Source organism: Carlito syrichta, unplaced genomic scaffold (genome assembly GCF_000164805.1).
Source record: "Carlito syrichta isolate Samal-C Ts95f unplaced genomic scaffold, Tarsius_syrichta-2.0.1 Scaffold311628, whole genome shotgun sequence".
Lineage (NCBI taxonomy): Eukaryota > Metazoa > Chordata > Mammalia > Primates > Tarsiidae > Carlito > Carlito syrichta.
In genome coordinates this window covers 535,354-550,916 of record NW_007255724.1, presented here as the reverse complement: position 1 = coordinate 550,916, position 15,563 = coordinate 535,354, and the positions used below count along the sequence as shown (strand labels likewise).

General features: G+C 37.7%; 1 protein-coding gene across 1 annotated transcript; it reads left to right on the top strand.

The window, feature by feature from the left end:
• Window positions 1–8,614: 8,614 nt before the first annotated feature.
• On the top strand, window positions 8,615–15,342 carry LOC103271404 (tripartite motif-containing protein 51-like). Its single transcript, XM_008068883.1, has 6 exons — window positions 8,615–9,025; window positions 9,276–9,371; window positions 11,394–11,624; window positions 12,747–12,769; window positions 13,485–13,582; window positions 14,843–15,342. Exons 1-6 carry the CDS (start codon window positions 8,615–8,617, stop codon window positions 15,340–15,342), a joined length of 1,359 nt encoding a protein of 452 aa, XP_008067074.1.
• The last annotated feature ends 221 nt before the right edge of the window (window positions 15,343–15,563 follow it).

The following is a 15,563-nucleotide window of genomic DNA, read 5'->3' as shown; positions in this document are numbered from 1 at the left end:
AAAATCAGCCTGGGAAAGTTGGCGAGATCTCGTATCTAAAATAAATTTTAACAATTAGCTGGGTGTGGTGGTGTGTGCCTGTAGTTTCAACTACTTAGAAGGCTGAGGCTGAAGGATCGCTTGAGCCCAGCAGGTGGAGGCTATGGTAGCCGTGAGCATGCCACTGCACTCCAACCTGGGCGACAGAGGGAGACTTCAACTAAAAAAAAAAATTCATTAAGCAAGATCCCATTTTTGCAGATAATATTTGTGTGTGCATTCCAAAATGTCTGTGGCATATTCCCCAGGTATACACGATAATCCCTGTTGCTGAATATGTTTGTTTATAAGTGGGAAAAGAGACTTGATAGTTAATATCCATTTTTAGCATGAAATGCATGTCGACTGTAGTTCACTGGTTTGACAAAATGTCTCCGTTACATGCCTCTTTTTGTGTTCCTGTTTATGGCTTGTTAGTTCTGGGAACAGAAAATTCTTTTCAAATCACTTTTGATGGACTATATTACCTTTTATTTCCTCTTTCTGTTCTTAATGTGCAAAAGCAAGAAGAGCAGAATTATATTTTAACACCGGTTAAATAATGAAATGGGATAATGGCCTTGAAACATTCTGAAAAGTTAAAAGCTATACAAAACCAAGCTCTGTATGAATTTAATGTTACATGCAGTTTAATGTTAAAAATACATGCTTACTTGGTAAAAAAAAAAAAGGTCACTAATTCATTGAGCATTATTATAAAAATCCAAATAAAAGTTTATGTAATAACCATTCAACTCAAGAAACATACAAACTCTCTAATTAAACGTGGTTAAAAATTAAAGAGGGCATCCAATAAAGGAAAAAATAAAACAAGGAATTAAAAGGGTAGTCATTGAAGAGGAAATAAAAGAAGCAGTTAAACAGGGGAGAGAGAGTGCTTAAATCTATTAGTAAACAGGAGAATATAAACTAAAACAAAATACTACGATATTTCAATGTATCAGTATAGGAAAAATTCAGTCACTTATAGTGGACTTTATACAACATAACAAATGATTTTTTTAGGTAGAATTTTTTATAAAAATTATCTGGACTGAAAGGATCTGTGTTTTATGGATGTGCTTTCTATTATCTACTCCATATCTACTACCAAAATATCCTGCAAATTTTAAGGTAGAAATCTTAACCTTTTATGTTGATTTAATTTTATATTTTCATCTCCTATTCTTATTTAAATAGGAGTCCTTGGCCCTGGAGGCTGAACTCTATGGTTGGCACTCTCAGATCTCCTTCCTTTGGGAAGCCTGCTTGATATGACTCTTCTCTAGGTCTCAGTAACCTCTTCCTCTACTTGATCCTTTGTGCCTAAGGGAGGTAAGAGCACTAGAGGAGCCAACCTTACTTTCTGCTCTTTTCCTTGGGGTTTCCATACTTATTAGTTCTTAATCTTGATTCCAAAATGGAAGAAGATGGACTATGAGAACCATTAGATGTCTATGGTTAGACTGGCAGGTATCAGGGAAATTGAGAACTCTATTCCACAGTGCTCCTTTCCCTGTCCTATGCTATGGGGAAAAAAATGTTAAGTTGAAACAAACATGTGATTTTAGAAATCCAATTTTTTAGGAGGAAATAGAAAATGAGATGTGGGAAAAGTCAGGGACAAGGATATTCTGCCTAGTGAATTAGAGAAAAAAGTAGAAGAAAATGTTCTGTTAACACCTTACTGTGAAATGTATGTAATCGGGCACCTATGCAACTGCTTGTACTTGCTGGCATTTGGTTTTCTTAAAGTCAATCTATCTAATCCTTATTTTTATGGGTATTTCCGTGTTTCTAGGTGGGCCAATACAGTGAGGAACTTGAGGAATTATAGCTTTAATGACATGGGACTGATTCCTAACTGCTTCGACACAGAAAATGGGACCATAAAACGATTGTTTGACCTTTCTGTGCTTCACTTGCTCACATTAAAGTGAGACAGTGGTACACATATTCTACATTTTCTGTGGGGATTATGGACAAAGGGTGCGTGGACATGACACAGTACCTGGCACATCAGAGCCCATGTGTCACATTGTTTCTCTCTCTGTCCTTCATATTTCACTTCATTCAAAAATCACAGTGAAGGGGTTTGAGAAAGAAATGACAGTGTTTGCAGAAGGGTAGCAAGAAAGGAGGTAAAACAAGAGGGAAGAAGTTAGAAAGGTGTTAAAGAAATTTCAGCCTTGGATATCCATAGGCCAGAAAGCAAAATATAATTTATTAGAAAAGTAATGAATATTTATTAGCATAAGAAAGAAATTGTGCATTTCCTTACATCCTTGTGAGCAAGTAAAACAAAGAAGCAGTCAAGATACCAAAGACGTTACAGTTACTAGTTCAAATGGTATTTTTTCTAAAATTGCGTCTTCATAATAAATATTCAATATTTCAAGATTTTAAGTCAGCTTTTACACATATCAAGGAGGTGGAGATGATTCATGACTCATTAAACTCAGAGCACTAAACTTTTTTATTTTGATCAGTTTCATTCCAACATTGACTGAACACTATCGTACAAGGATTTGCAATGAGATATGAAACCCAGATTAGAAAGAGCATTTTTTTTACCGGGTTATAAGAAGTAGAATTGTAATTCTGTACAGGCAGTTTGCAGATGCTAGAATGGAAAAAAATCTCAGGTCCAAGAAATCATCTTCTTTATTGAAAAGAGGCAGTGGGAGATTAGAAAAGGTTCAAAATTGGCTAGAATTTTTTTTTATCAACAGTACATGTTGTTCTTGCCCATGCCTCTCTCGACTCCCTCTTTGGGCTTGTTTAGGACTTTTTGATCCTACAAAATGCCAACTTTGAATGAAATTACATCCTCACACTTGCTTCTCATTTGAGACTCTATTAGGAAAATGGATTGTTTTATTTATAAAACATTAGTAGACAGAAGTAGGTCTGAAAGTCAGAACTCTTCATTTCCGATGCTCCAGACTTCATTTGCCTACAGCTGACTGTTGGGGAGATTGAATGATGCAGTGCCAATAGTGAATGGAACAAGACCAGCACCTCTTCCCCCTTCCTTTCTATCCTTTCTCAAATTCTTTTCTGATACACATAGTCATCAGACCTTATGATGTAATACCAGAACCCTGCAAGAGAGGTTCCGGATCTCAGCAGGAAATATCTCCATGGTCCAATTCACACGCTGCAGGATTTTCATTCGAGTCCGAGACTGAGCCTCCAGGACCCACACATAACTAGGGCAGATCTGACCTTTCTGTGGACACTGAAATTACCTCAATTTAAGTATATCCAAGTCACTGACTCTGAGTGGTCTTGCTCAGTAAACTTAGCATGAAACAAAGAAACCTAATTTTATGTTTCTCAAATTTAACACCAGGACCTCTTGATGACTTTTGTTGTGTCAAGTTAGCTAGGCTTAATTACAGGGATGGAAAGAAATGAGGGCAGGTACCATTGTGTAGCATATACTCCCCTTCTCCCAGTTATTCAATCAAATACTAGCCTAATACAGGGAGTTTGCCCAGATAAGCCTGACTTCATCAGTGGAAATCCTTTAAGAAAAGGTTTAGACATACTTTGAACAAGACTTTAAACAGCAGATGGTTGCATACTGTTCCAATTGCTCCTATTGACTTTGTCCCATGACCATTACATCTCAACCCACTGGGATTTCTTTTCCTCACTGACTCTACAAGGGATCTCACACTTATTAGCCAGCTCCACACCTGTGTAAGTTATTTCCTTGTAATAAATCTATTATGGATCTCTCCCTGTATACATATGTCTCACTTGTTCTGCCTCTCTGTTTCAACCTTGACTGATGTAGGACTTATAGATTTTTCTCCATTCTAGTTACAGTCTTTGGGTCCATTGGAAAAGAATATGTCTTTCAGAAAATATCAGGGTAACCCCTTCCAAAATGTATTTCCTCTTTTGGATTTTCATGTAAAAGCACAAATATTTGGCATACAAGGAAAAATATAGTGCATTATTCGGATTTTGTATTTGTGAATTTTTCTTTCTTCCTAAATTATGTGTGATCACAAAATCTATAATTATGGAAACTTTCTAGTCATTCCAGGACATGAGCTATGTGAGAGACAATAAATTACACCAGGTGTCTGTTCCCAATTGAGATAGAGCAAAGGGACACTCTGCACTCCTATTTCAGCTTTCACACTGTAAACACGTGTCTTTCTGTGGTATATTAGTGCCATGTTTTTGGCATTTTTGTGCTTTGTTGGTGATTTGACTGTAATAAATGCCCCTCAAGCTTAGCGCTGAAGTGTTGTCTAGAATTCTTGAGCTAAGATGACTGTGCATTATGGAGATAACACAGGTGTTAGATAAGCTTTGTTCAGGTTGAGTTATATTGCTATTACTGTGGGTTCAATATTAATTAATTAATGTTATATATTAAATATGGCATCTTTAAGGAGCAATACACATAAAACGAGGTTACATATTGTGACTTATTGATAAAAAGGTTGTTCATAGATAAAAGGGTTTGACATGTTTAAAAATTTTTTTAATGTAATAAGTAATGACCAGAGGAATCTTCCCATGTATTTCAGCTTAGAAACAATGCTTCAATATTTGCTAACAAAGTATTTGTGGCCACCTCTCAGAGTCTAACTACAATGAATAATTAGAATGACTCTGAGTGTAATATGCATCTTTTCAAAAGAAAGAAATTTTATAAAGAATGTAATCAAGAACCTGTGATATAATTTCATTTATTTCTTTAATTTTTTTAGGGACAAGTGTTCCCTCTGTCACCCAGGCTACAGCAGTAACAGAATCATAGCTTACTGCAGCCTGGAATTTCTGGGCTCAGGTGATCCTCCCACCTCAGCCTCCTGAGTAGCTGGGACTACAGGCATGCACACTACCTCACCCGAATGATTTTTTTCCCCTACTTTTTTAGAGAAAGAGTTCTCCTTATATTTCTCATGTTGTTATCAAATTTCTGGTCCCAAGTGATCCTCCTGTTTCAGCCTCTGAAGTTGCTGGAATTACAGGCTTGAGTCACTGTGCCTGACACAAAAATAAACAATTTTTTGTAGGCTAATTAGTGCAAAAAAAAAAAATAAATAAAGAACCAATAATTAGGAAAAGATGCTAACTCCAATTAGTAATGAGGAGGAAAAAAGCAACTTAAATATTAATTGATCTTTTACCCTTGAGATTTGCAAATGTTTTCTAAATTTGATAATAGCCTCCAATGGGATTATTTGGTTAATCTGTGGTTTCTTTTAGAATGGCACAGAGAAAAAATTTTTAAATCTTCTCTTAGAAGAAACTCAGTAAGCATTATTAAATTAATCTTAGTTAATTGCTAGCACATGTCTATGTTTATAGTACTTATGTTTTGTACGCATCATTCCGGGAGTGGTTTTAGGAATTGAAGTGTGATGCTAACTTAATCAAGGGTGTGTTATGCATGCTGCACAAACCTAATCACCTCTAGCTCCACCTTTCTCATCCCTTGGGAGTTAAAATATCCCTAAAAAGGTGGGTGTGGTCTTCAAAGATTCTTATAAAAGGACCCACAAATGCTCATCTCCTATAGAGAAGGAGTGACCTCGCCTTGGAGACACTGAAAGTTGGTGCTGCAGCGGATGATCTCCTGACCTTGAGGTGGACTTAGCAGAATTCTTCTTAAAAGAATCATAATGGCAATCATTGGTAGAACTCGGCGGTAAGTGAGACTTATAACCAAAAAATTATTTTGATAAAAATTTTTAGAGTTGACTGGGCATGATGACTCATGTCTTTAATCCCAGCACTTTGGGAGTCTGAGGTGAGAGGAGTGCCTGAGCCCGTGTGTTCAAGACCAGCCTGGACAACTTTGACTTTTGGACACAAATAGAAAAACTAGCCAGGCATGGTGGTGCATGCCTGTAGTTCCAGCTACTTGGAAGGCTGAGGCAGAAGTTTCACCTGAGTCCAGCAAGTAGAGGCTGCACTAGCCATAAGCATGCTACTGTATTCAAACCTGGGCTACAGAGTGAGACTCTGACTCAAGAAAACCATTTTTTAGAGTTAAAAATATCTATTATACCTACTGAATGATACCATTTGTAACTCTTACTCTTACTATTTATTTTATGAATTATTAGGCTATCAATTGTTGCTATTTTGAAGTTGAATATATTTTTTATTTTTTTACTTTTTTATTTTTATTTTTTTTTAGTTGGAGTCTCACTCTGTCACCCAGACTGGAGTGTAGTGGCCCCTCCCGGCCACTGCAGCCTTGACCTGCTGGGCTCCGGCAAGCCTTCCACGTCAGCCTTCCAAGTAGCCGGAATTACAGGCATGCGCTACCACGCCCGGCTGATTTTTTTATTTATTGTAGGGATGAGGTCTCACTGCCCAGGCGGGTCTCGAACCCGCGGGCTCAGGCAATCCACTCACCTCAGCCTCCCAAAGGCGCGGGATTACAGGCTGAGCCACCGAGCCTGGCTGAAGTTGAATATATATTTTTAAAGAATTTTTAATATCTAGTGTTTGCTGCTATAGATATGTATGCATAATGAACATATAAAATTCACATGAATACATATGTACATACATATAGGTGTACACTTACATACATGCTATGAGTATATTAATATTGGTACTTTGAAATACTTGAGAAGACATTATAATTGAATGTTGTAAATGATGTCTCTTCATAACCTTCAGTTTTTAGACCTGACTTTAAATGACTAAGACAATAATGAGAAATACAAAACAGTAAGACTATGGGAAATGAGAGTTCTGCCCCAAATGCTCTAGTTTAGATATGAAAACTGAATTCTCTGACCAAATAATTTTAAGACATAATTTGATAAGTGCTACTTGTTGTTATTTGCCTTGAGACTTTCATCTTATTAAACTATGAAAAATTCCTGACAATGACTCTGATTGGCCTCTAAGATTGAAATTCTAAGATCTTCACTTTTATTCAGCAGCATTATTAAAGAAAGGAGGTCCTGTCTCTAAGTTGAGGACTTAGGATTACTAAAATTTTAATTGCAATTTGTACTAGCCAGGGTTCTCCAGAGAAACAGACTCATAGGATATATACACATATTTACACACACACGCAGATAGATAGATAGATAGATAGATAGATAGATAGATAGATAGATAGATACAGACATGCACCACATAATGACTTTTAGGTCAACCATGAACCACATATACAATGCTGGTCTCAGGATTATAATATCATTTTTTTCTGTTCCTTTTCTATGTTTAGCTATGTTAGCTATACAAATACCACTGCGACAATTGTCTATAGTATTCAGTAAAGTAACACACTGTGCAGGCTTGAATCTTAGGAGCAGCAGATATCTAGCAGCCCAAGTCTCTAGTAGGCTATACAGTCTAGGTTTGTATAAGTACATTGATGTTCTGACAACAAAATCATCAAACACATTTCTCAAAGCATACCCCCACTGTCAAGCGATACAAGACTGTATATGAGAGGAGGTTTATTAGGGATATTGGCTCACTTGATTATTGAGGCTGATAAGTCCCATGATAGCCTGTCTGCAAACTAGAGTCCCTGGGAGGCTGGAATCATGGCTCAGCCCAAGTCAAAGCTTCAGAACTAGGTCTAGGAGAGACAGAGAGCATATAGAGAGTGGCCTTTTCTATGTCTTTTGTCTTCTATCTGAGCCCCAGCCAACTGGATGTAGCCCACCTACAATGAAGGCAGATTTTGCCCACTGGGTTCGCTGACTCATGTTAGTCTCTGGAAACATCTTCACAGACACATCCAGAGTAGTGTTTTACCAGTTCTCTAGGTAGTACTCAATCCAGTCCAAGTGACACCTAAATTAACCACTACACAGTGGAAATAATATGTAATTATTTCTACATGTTTTACATTCAAAAATGGAGAAGAATGTGTTACTTAAACTCTTTACCTCTATTTTCCTGCTAGGAATTAAGATGATAATACTCATAATACCTAATATATAGCCTAACATAGACTTGTGATGAGACTATATCTGTATATATTTGTAGGGAGAAACTAATTTAATCTTCAGAAAGTAAAAAGACACAATTTCTTTTTTCTTCTGGGAAACCTAGATTGGTTGAATTGGTGTCTTTTCATTTGTTTGTTTGTTTGTTTGGTTGATTGTTTTTGTTTTAAAGAGTTGAGCTTCTGTGTCCCTCTCTCTAAGAACATTTTAGAAAACCCTCTGGCCACTTCTCATATTTTACCGACCAAAGTAGAGTTTCCCCCCTACTCCCATTTATCAGTTATTAGAAAGAGAAGTAGGGACAATTATGATTTGTTTTAGACAATTTATGACAATGACCCCAAGTCCCATACCCATATCCAGGTAAAGGGTACTTGAACAAATGCATACCCTGCTAAGAGTCAGGAACTCAGAGTAGAGAGTTTGTGAGTTGTCTACTCAAAGTAATGTCAGCTATAAATTCAAGAGACTCTTCTTGTGTATCTGTTTTTTGTTTTTGTAACAAAACAAATAATGTTTTCTGATTTAATGAGCTTTGCTAAGTGAAGAAAATATAGCTATCACAAATCCTTACATGTTTGCAGCTTCTCACTAACCCAGGCCCAGAAATTACATGTTATCATTTCTTCCTCAGAAACATGAATTCCAGACTCTTGCAAGTCTTCCAGAAGGAACTCACCTGTCCCATCTGCATGAAGTACTTCCTAGACCCTGTCACCATAGACTGTGGGCACAGCTTTTGCAGGTCCTGTCTCTACCTCAGCTGGCAAGACAGCCCCGTTCATGCACACTGTTTTGAATGCATGAGTGCAACACAGCAGAGAAACTTCAAAACCGATATTCGTATGAAGAAGATGGCTTCCCTTGCCAGAAGAGACAGCCTCTGGCAATTCCTGAGCTCTGAGGAACAAATGTGTGGGACCCACAAGGAGACCAAGAAGATGTTCTGTGAAGTGGACAAGAGCCTGCTCTGTTCACTCTGCTCTAAGTCTCAGGAGCACCAGGCTCACAGACACTGTCCCATTGAGGGGGCTGCTGAGGAACAGAGGGTAAGCGAGGGGTCTGAAGACCTACTTCTTCAAAGGACAGATAAAGTCCCTATGTGTCTGTTTCCTTGAGGATAGGATGATGACATCTGTGTGTCTCTTTCAGCATCTCTCTTCTGGGGCCTACCAGATTTGGGGCTGATTTTTTTTATGGGGCTGATTTTTCTCTCTGTCTGCATCCACTTCCTATGTTAGGGTCTGAATGTCAATTTATTGATTTCACTGGTGGTCTAATTTATGGTATACTTTATAGGAAAAGCTCCTGAAGAAAATGCACTTTTTATGGGAAAAAGCTTGTGAAAATCATAGAAACCTGAATATAGAAGCCATCAAAATGAGATCTTGGGAGGTTAGTACCATGCTACTTATATCTTCTTCATGAACGTATGGGGGACATAGGGCTGAATTTTAAATAGGAACGTGAACTGAAGTCATGGTTCTGGAACTCAATGAAATAGATCAATTGGCAAAAGTGGCTTCATTATTTGTGTAGGCTAGCATGACTGTTAGGGTTTCTGACTAAACCAGATGTTACCCAAAGCATGCTGGTTTGTTTCCACACAAACCTGTACCTACACACCAACAAATATAATGAACTGGGCCACCTGACAATGCCCCATGTATGCTGGGATGGATAAAGCTGGACCCAGGAGAAATTTGGCAGTTACTGAAAGTTCAGGTGAAGCTTCTGAGGCTGCACAAGCATTGACTTGAATGCTGGTGATAGTACTTGGAAATGGGTAGAAAATTTCTGGCAAGAGGAATAAGGGAAAGTTGGAAATGAAGTACTCTTCATTTCATTCATGAGTAATTAATGTTTAATAATACATAGCACAGGATTTTAAAAAGTGTTGAGAAATGTGAATTTGGATGAGGCATACTGGCTCACACCTGTAATCCCAGGAATTTGAGAGGATGAGGCAGGAGGGTTGCTTGAGTTAAGGAGTTTGATACTAGCCTGGACAACATAGTGACACCTTGCCTCTATAAAAAATTAGCCCAGTGTAGTTACACCTGCAGTATCAATTACTTAGAAAACTGATGCAGGAGGGTTGCTTGAGTCCAGGATTTGGAGTCTACAGTGAGCAGAGATAGTGCCATTGCACTCCAGCTAGGCAACAGAAAAGACCCTGACTCAAAAAGAAAAAACCTGAATTTTTATCATTAGAGATACTTCTAAAAATGACAAATATATAAATATATTTGATATACAAATATATATTTGGTGCATAAATATATATATGATATATAAATATATATCTGTATATAAATATATGTCTGTATATAAATATAAGGAGCAGTTTGAACATTTGAAAAAGTTTTAAAATTGATTCTTTTTGTGAATGGTTATCTTGAAGGTATGAAGTCTAACATTCACTAAAAACTATTTTATGTGCTCTTAGCCTATTTAAAATATTAACCTAGAATTTAACAGTAAAGACAGAAAGCATCCTTGCCCTGACAAAGCTGAAAATCCAAATGATAGGCAAATGGTTACCATGCAAATATGTGAAATATGTGATTTGTTGGAGTGTGATAAGTTCTTTGGAGAATGGTCAAGCAGGGAAGTGGAATAAGAGTTGGGGAGATGAGTAATAGGTGGAAAAGTTGAGTCTTATATAGGGAGGTCAGACAAAACTTCACTGAAAAATTCACATTAAAACAAATTCTTGAAGAGAAAAGCAAACATGAAGATATATGCAAGCAAAGAATTCTAGGTGAAGGAATAGCATGGGAAAAGTTATTCATTTTGGTTTACTTGGGGAGGCTGAGGGCCCACAAAGAGGTCTACATGGCAAATTGGAGTGAGTGGAGGAAGAGAAAGGAAGAAATTAAGCCAGAAGTGAAAAAATGTCAGATCACAGATGAAACTTTATGAGAACATGTTTTGGTAAGTGAAATGCATGGGACGATCTTGTTGGTCTAAGGTCATTGAACAGATAATGGGTTTAAGTAACTTGCCCCAGATCTCAGAAATTAAAAAATATATAGATTCCTAACAATTTGATTTAGCTCTAAAGTTCAACTCTTAAGCATGAACTATGTTGTCTTTCCATTAATATGTGTAAGAAGATTCCAAATACTGTGAAATCAAGAAAAAATATGGGTTGGAAGAGAACAATCAAGCTTGTTTTTCTATGTAACTGTCTTAGAAAACAATGTATTGTGAATTAAAGGAATATACTTGGTTGGATAAAACTATGTTTATCCTAAAGGAGAAATAAAAAGGAAATGAACAAAAATTTTATGACTTCTGAGAACTGGCAGACAGGTTTAAGTGTTTGATGTTCACTAGACAAAGACAAGTTCATGAGATTCAATAGGAGATGGATAAATGGGCTGATAACTTACTGCCGCATTGTCCCTGCAGGGTTATGTGAATTTAAGGAAAGAGGCAATCAGAGCTGAGTACCAGAAGATGCCTGTGTTTCTCCATGAAGAAGAGCAACTGCATTTGGAGAGACTGCAAAGGGAGGGCCAGGACATTTTTCAGCAACTCCATGAAAGTGGAGCCAGCATGTCTCATAAGAGTTGGATTTTAAGAGGCGTGTACAAGGAACTGAAGGAAACTTGCCATAAACTAGATGTGGAGTTGCTCCAGGTAGGCGCTAGCGATGGGTTCTCAGGATGCTGGACACTCATGGGCATGTGTATTCTCTCTCTTGGCTGAAAGCCATCTGCCCTTGACTTCCACCACTTGTTTCCAAAAACGTAATTGCATAACTGAAGCTACTTTGGGTTTTTTTGCTGGGATGATATTGCTCCTTCAAAGAATTCTGCCAGGCCAAAAATCCCTCCTACTTTATCCCAGCAACAAAACTTTGTGGAATGGTTGCTGTGACAGGCCTGCTATATATCCCCCATCTACTTGTGAATTGTGTTCACTCAGCAGGTAAAATACAAAAAAAGAAAAGAAATATTCCCCATCTAAAAGTCAATATGAGGCCAGGTGTGATGGCCTATGCCTGTAATCCCAACACTTTGGGCCCAGGAGTTGGAGATCAGCATATGCAACATAATTAGACCTTGTTTCTACAGAAATCAAAAAGTTAACTGGTGCGGTGGTGTACACCTGTAGTCCCAGATACTCAGGAGGTTGAGGTGGAAGGATGCCAGAGCCAGGAAGTTGAGGCTGCAGTGAGCCATGATCATGCCATTGCCCTCCAGAATGGGAAACAGAGTGAGACACTGACTCATAAATAAATTTTTTTAAGTTAATATACAGTTGACTTTTTGAAAAATTGCAAAAGTTATTCGTTGATATTTAGATTCATTTGTGGATGTGGCAATATGTGAAGATTTAGGGTCTAGGTTTGCATTGCTGTTATATTTATGTTCACCAACTTTGGAAATAGGCCTGGGGAAGATAACTGAATTGCTTATTCATGGTTACAGCTGAGCATAACTCTCCAGGCCTCCTTCCAACTTGCATAGAGAATGTCTTCAAGAATCAGCTTTGGTAACCCCTTTGGGTCCCTTCTGCTGTGGGAGCTTTGCTGTCCTCTCAATTAATCTTGCTTTAAAAAAAAATCGGCCTTACCAGGTCATTAGTTTTAGACAATATGGTAGACTGGGTTTTTTTAATTATAGAAGAAACAGAAGATTCTTTGCAGGAAGAATGACAGTCGGGAAATAATATCTGCAGAAATTGACTAAAAATCTCTTACTGAATTTAGTAGAATTTTGGAAAAAGCACTGAGACTTTCTATTTTTCTTTTTACAGGTTTATGGAGACATATCACGAAGGTAAGTGTATACCTAGATTTGAACAGCTGCTCTTTCAGCTTCCACAAATATCAAGCAGGGTCTACTCCTTCCTCCAACATACAGTTTTGTTACCACACTCAGTGATTTTATTTGGCAGGTTCAATGTAAATGTTGCAAAAAATTGACCCCACCCCCCCAAAAAGGCAGGCAAGCATTTCCATTCCTTATTTTCCTTTTATATCTCAAAAGCCTGCACATACAATTAGCTGGGCGTGGTGGCACCTGTAGCCTCAGCTACCAAGAGGCTGAGACAGGAAGATCACTTGAGCCTAAGAAGTCTAGGCTTCAGTGAGCCAGAATAGCACCACTGTACTCCAGCCTGGGTTCCAAGGGAAAAGTTTCACAGCCTCTACCTTGAAGAAAGCAATAGATTCAGGCAGTAGTCTTCAAAGAAGCCCCCTTTTGCAGAGAGTTTCAAAGGAGTCTGGTGAGGGCTGGAACCCAGATTTCATTTTTTATGCTTCTCAAAGAAATAACAGGATTCTTTCAAGGTTTGGGCAATAAGAGGGATTAGGCTAGATTCTGACTCAGGTAGACTTTTCCATTATGCTTGAAAATTCAGGAACTGTGAATAAGAATATGAAAAAGAAATCAGTAATATTTACATTTTCAATTTTGTAGGCTAAAAGGGTTCCTGTAATGTGTCTTTTAAATTAAATTAATGATTTTGGGTGGTCTGTGTCTTTCTCCTCAGGAGTGAGTCTGTGCTGCTGGACATGCCCCAGCCTGTGAACCCAGAGCTCAGTGCAGGATCCATCACTGGACTGATGGACAGGCTCAGCTGCTTCCAAGGTAAGTGTCAGCTGTTGGAAGGATTCCCACACTCCATTATGTGTTGTTAGGATCACGTGGAAAAGACTTCATCTTTCATTAGATGTTTTCCATCTTTCATCAGACATTTTTAAAGTGAATCATATGACTATGCAAACCTTTTATATCTGTTTCTGATTTATAGTCAGATTTATAACATTAAGAGTGAAAGATAGTGAAGGCCCAGCACGGTGGCTCATGTCTATAATCCCCGCACTTTGGAAGGCTGAGCCGAGATGACTGCCTGAGGGCACAGATTGATACTAGCCTGGGCAACTTGAAAATACTTCTATCTCTACAATAAATCAAAAAATTAGAAAAAAAAAAAAGAGTGAAAGATAGTGAAAAACTTTAGTATGATCAAGGCTCCTAATTACTAAGTTATATGTTGGGTAAAAGAAATGACATAGCAAATAAAAAATTGAGAACAATGTTCATATTTAAGCTTAGTTATCTAATGTTTCATGTGAAATTGTACATTTATTTAGTATATTTCATTTTAATTATAAGGAGCACTTGTATGGGGAATAGTTTACTAGACTTTGATGGGTTTCATGTGTATTTTTTACAGTGAACATATAATATTCATTTATGTAAAATTTAAATTAATACGTAAAAGCTAAAAGAAGAAATATTTTTTATAAATAGGAAGTTTAAGTAAAAACAAAATCAATTTTAGTTTACTTACAATAAGAAGAGCTACATGTTAAATCTTAAAATTCTCCTTCAACCCAGAGCCAGCATAAAAGACTGGAGGAACTGATAAAAGATTTCACAAATCCGATTTAAATTGCCATTGTAATGTAGACATAAGGATTTTTATCCATTATGTACAGTGGTGCCTCAGGAAATTTTCACATTTCTTCCAGAATGATAGCAATAGCATTTAGAAAGTAAAAAATATATATTTTACTATATAATAATATATATTAGTCTCAATAACTGAAGAGCATTTAGGGCACAATATGTTTCAATTTTGCTTTGACAATTTGATTGAAAGAGATTTGACTCTTGATATTTGAATTTTTTTAAAATGTGCAATATGTGTGGCTAGGGATTTGTTTGTCCTGTAGATGCATTAGCTGTCCCTATACTTTACTAGATGTTACAACTACAATTGTCCTTGTTGCTGTGACCTTATATTTCCTGGTAAAGTAAGTTTTGATAGAACAACTTTTCTCTCATAAATTCTAATTCCTGTTATTTACATATGCGTCGGCACATTTTTCTTTCTTTCTGCAGTGAATATCACTCTGGACCGTGAAGGAGCCAACAGTCACATCGTCCTGCATGGAGAGTTGAGAAACATGAGTGTTGGATGTAATCCTGAGGATGCGGCCTGTGTCACTCCCAGATCTGGATGTTTTCTTGCATGGGGTGCTCAGACTTTTACCTCTGGCAAATTCTACTGGGAGGTGGATGTAGGGAACTTTTGGAATTGGGCTTTTGGAGTCTGCAATGATTACTGGATGAAGGACCGTCGGAATGACAACATAGATGAGAAGGAAGGGCTATTTCTTCTTGGATGTGTAAAGGAGGATGGTCACTGCCTTCTCTTTACCACCTCCCCACTGATCTTTCAATATGTGCCAAGGCCTACTGGCCGAATCGGAGTGTTCCTGGATTATGAAGGTAGAACTGTGAGCTTTGTTGATGTTGCTCAAAGTTCCCTCATATACAGCATCCCTTCTTGCACCTTCTCTCCCCAGCTCAGGCCTATCTTTTGCTGTAGTCACTTCTGACCAGAGACAAATCAGGAATCTGTCATATGCTATGGGAACCCCTTTGTCACAGGGAGCCTTTTTCCCTGTGTGTGTATTGCTAATCACAGTTTTTATGGGGGCTAATAACAGTAATGTTTTTCACTCAGGCTGGAGTGGCATGCTCACAGCTTACCACAGCCTCAACCTTCTGGGCTCAAGTGGTCCTCCCACCTCAGTCTTCCAAATATAGCAGGGATTAC

Bases quoted from the DNA above. Each gene is read 5' to 3' on its own strand.
- LOC103271404 (XM_008068883.1), top strand. From the start codon at position 8,615: ATGAATTCCAGACTCTTGCAAGTCTTCCAGAAGGAACTCACCTGTCCC. The intron at 11,625-12,746 runs GTAGGCGCTAGC...TTCTTTTTACAG, and splicing joins TAGATGTGGAGTTGCTCCAG to GTTTATGGAGACATATCACG. The intron at 12,770-13,484 runs GTAAGTGTATAC...CTTTCTCCTCAG, and splicing joins TATGGAGACATATCACGAAG to GAGTGAGTCTGTGCTGCTGG.